General features: G+C 35.4%; 1 protein-coding gene across 1 annotated transcript; it reads left to right on the forward strand.

Moving 5' to 3' along the window:
- Window positions 1–6: 6 nt before the first annotated feature.
- LOC134242919 (uncharacterized) lies at window positions 7–2333 on the forward strand (the record flags this gene model as incomplete). The annotated part of the gene is made up of 2 exons (XM_062725116.1): window positions 7–2019; window positions 2202–2333. Coding segments are annotated over exons 1-2 (2143 nt in total), but the record flags the coding sequence as incomplete, so codon positions are not given.
- Window positions 2334–2688: the final 355 nt, after the last annotated feature.

Consider the following 2688-nt stretch of genomic DNA (forward strand, 5'->3'; position numbering starts at 1 on the left):
AGGAATCAATGGAGTTGACAGACCCTGAAGATCCTGATTATGAGACGGAAAGTGATGTAGTCAGTGAAAATCCTGATTATGAGATGGAGATTAATGGAGACCCTGAAAATCCTGATTATGAGATGGAGATTAATGGAGACCCTGAAAATCCCGATTATGAGATGGAAAGTGATGGAGACAGTGTGAGATCTGAAGATAACCAAGAACAAAAAGTGAGTTCAACATCAGACAAATCTAAGCACCAAAAGCGAAGAGTTGAGAAATCGGACCCAACGACTGAAATTATTTCAAGCACAGTCAATGTGGATGAAGAAGTTCATGTTCAGCATTCAAAAAACAAAGAGGGAATCCGTGTATGGGATAAACAACATTTTTGTTTTTACTGCCAGAAAGGATTTACAAATATTACTAAACACTATTTGGGAGTGCATGCAAAAGAAAAAGAAGTACAGCAGATTGAATCTCATCCACTAAATTCAAATAATAGAAAACTTGCACTTTTGAAACTTAGAAATTCCGGTGACTATCAACACAATTGTGCAGTTTTGAAAACAGGACATGGAACTCTTGTAACATTTACAAGAAATTGGAATGAGGCATCTGCCAAGCAGTTTCTGCCATGTCAGTACTGCTTGGGTTTTTTCCTGAAATCTTGTTTGTGGAGGCACATTAAGAATTGCCCTTTTGCTCCAGAAGAAAAAGAACAGAAATATAGGAAAGTCTCTTCACAAGCTTCACTTTTGCTTCCAACCAGCACAGAGGTTAGTCATGGGCTTAGAGAGAATGTTTTGAATAGGATGTCTGCGGATGAGGTTAGCATAGCAGCAAGAAATGACACCATCATTGTTAAAATTGGAGAAAAACTCTACCAGAAACATGGGCACTTAACTCACTTATACACACATGTTAGCCAGAAAATGAGAGAATTGGGAAGACTATTAATTTCACTGAGAGAAATTGATGAAGACATTAATTCCCTTGATGATGCTATCCAGCCCCAGAAATTCCCAACTGTAGTGAAATGCACAAAAACACTTTGTGGGTTCAAGGACAGTACAAATTCATATGCAAACCCATCATTGGCTCTAAAGTTGGGTCATTCTTTGAAGAAATGTGCAAAAATAAAAAAATCTATGGCCCTGATTGAAGGAAGTGAAGAATTGAGCAAAAATGCAGATGCATTTTCTACTCTTTGTGAAAATGAATGGACCGATTCCATTTCTAGCTGTGCTTTACAAACTTTAATGGCAAACAAAGTGAACAAAGGTCAAGGACTTCCTTTAACAGAGGACATCCAAAAACTGCAAAGCCTTTTAAAGGAAAAGACAGAGAAACTAGTTGTTTTGTTACAGAAATCAGTAACAAAATCTGTGTGGGATGATCTGAATCAGGTGACATTAGCTAGACTGGTGATGTTTAACAGGAGAAGAGGAGGTGAAGCAGAAAGAATAACTGTTCAAGCTTTTTGTGAGAAACGATCAAAGAATGACTCTCTGAAAGAAATAGAAGATTCGTTAAAACCTCTTGAAAGACTTCTGTGTAAAACATTCTCAAGAGTTGAAATTCGAGGGAAACGAGGTCGTACTGTTCCTATCCTGCTAACTCCAGCACTTGAGAGAAGCATTAATTTGCTTATTGAAACCAGAAAACTGGCTGGTGTGAATCCAAAAAATGTGTATGTCTTTGCAAGATCTAGCTTTGATTCACTGAACCCTATTCGAAGTTCAGATTGCCTTCGAAAATTTGCATTAGAATGTGGCGTTACAAAAGCTGCTAATATAACGAGTACCAAACTGAGGAAGCACGTAGCAACTGTTTCCCAAATACTCAATTTGGAAAAGAATGATCTGGAAATCATGGCAGGCTTTCTTGGACATGACATAAGGATTCATAATTCATTCTACCGACTTCCAAATGACACTCTGCAGATTGCAAGAATGGGAACAATTTTAACTGCTTTTGACAATGGTGACATCTCAAAGTATAGTGGGAAGTCTCTGGATGAAATTGCCTGTGAAGGTATTTAAAATTTTTTATTATTTGTTAAAACGAAAAAAGTCATTTTAAACATACACATAGTAAAAAGAAAATGGAGTGAAGTAGGAAGTATTTGTGATTTAGTTGCTAAAATACAGTTAAGTGAAGTTAATTATTGTACTTGGATGGTATAAACAGGATAAAAATGAGGCTGTTTATTGTAGACATAAACTTGGATGGGGATGTTGATGATGATGATGATGATGATGAAGTGGAAGATGATGATTACAATGCAGAGGAAAGTGAAGCAGTCAGAGAAAAGGAAATGGAACCAAAAGCTCCTAAACCCTCAAGAGGTAAATCCCATATAATCAGCAGTTGATAATTTGAGAACCATGAATACATGTACTTCCTATCCTATATGCTGATTTTTTTTTTTCATTTTTAGATTTCTTAAGGTGGCTCATTACACCCACAGTTTATTTTAGATTTCATAATAGTACCAATTATAATGTAAATGTCAAATATCAAAATGGAGGTATTGATATATTAAATATTTTTAGTGATTTTTTTTCACTTTTTTTTCAAATTTTAGTGAAATGTTTTTTTTTTCAAGATTATTACTACCAGAAATTCAATTCAGAACCTTCAGTGTCAAATGATGGACATATTGTTTAGACAAGTACACACAATGAAAAAAACTCATAATTA

This window comes from Saccostrea cucullata, unplaced genomic scaffold (genome assembly GCF_032062105.1).
Source record: "Saccostrea cucullata isolate Sc308-1 unplaced genomic scaffold, CSIRO_AGI_Scuc_v1 ctg20140, whole genome shotgun sequence".
NCBI lineage: Eukaryota > Metazoa > Mollusca > Bivalvia > Ostreida > Ostreidae > Saccostrea > Saccostrea cuccullata.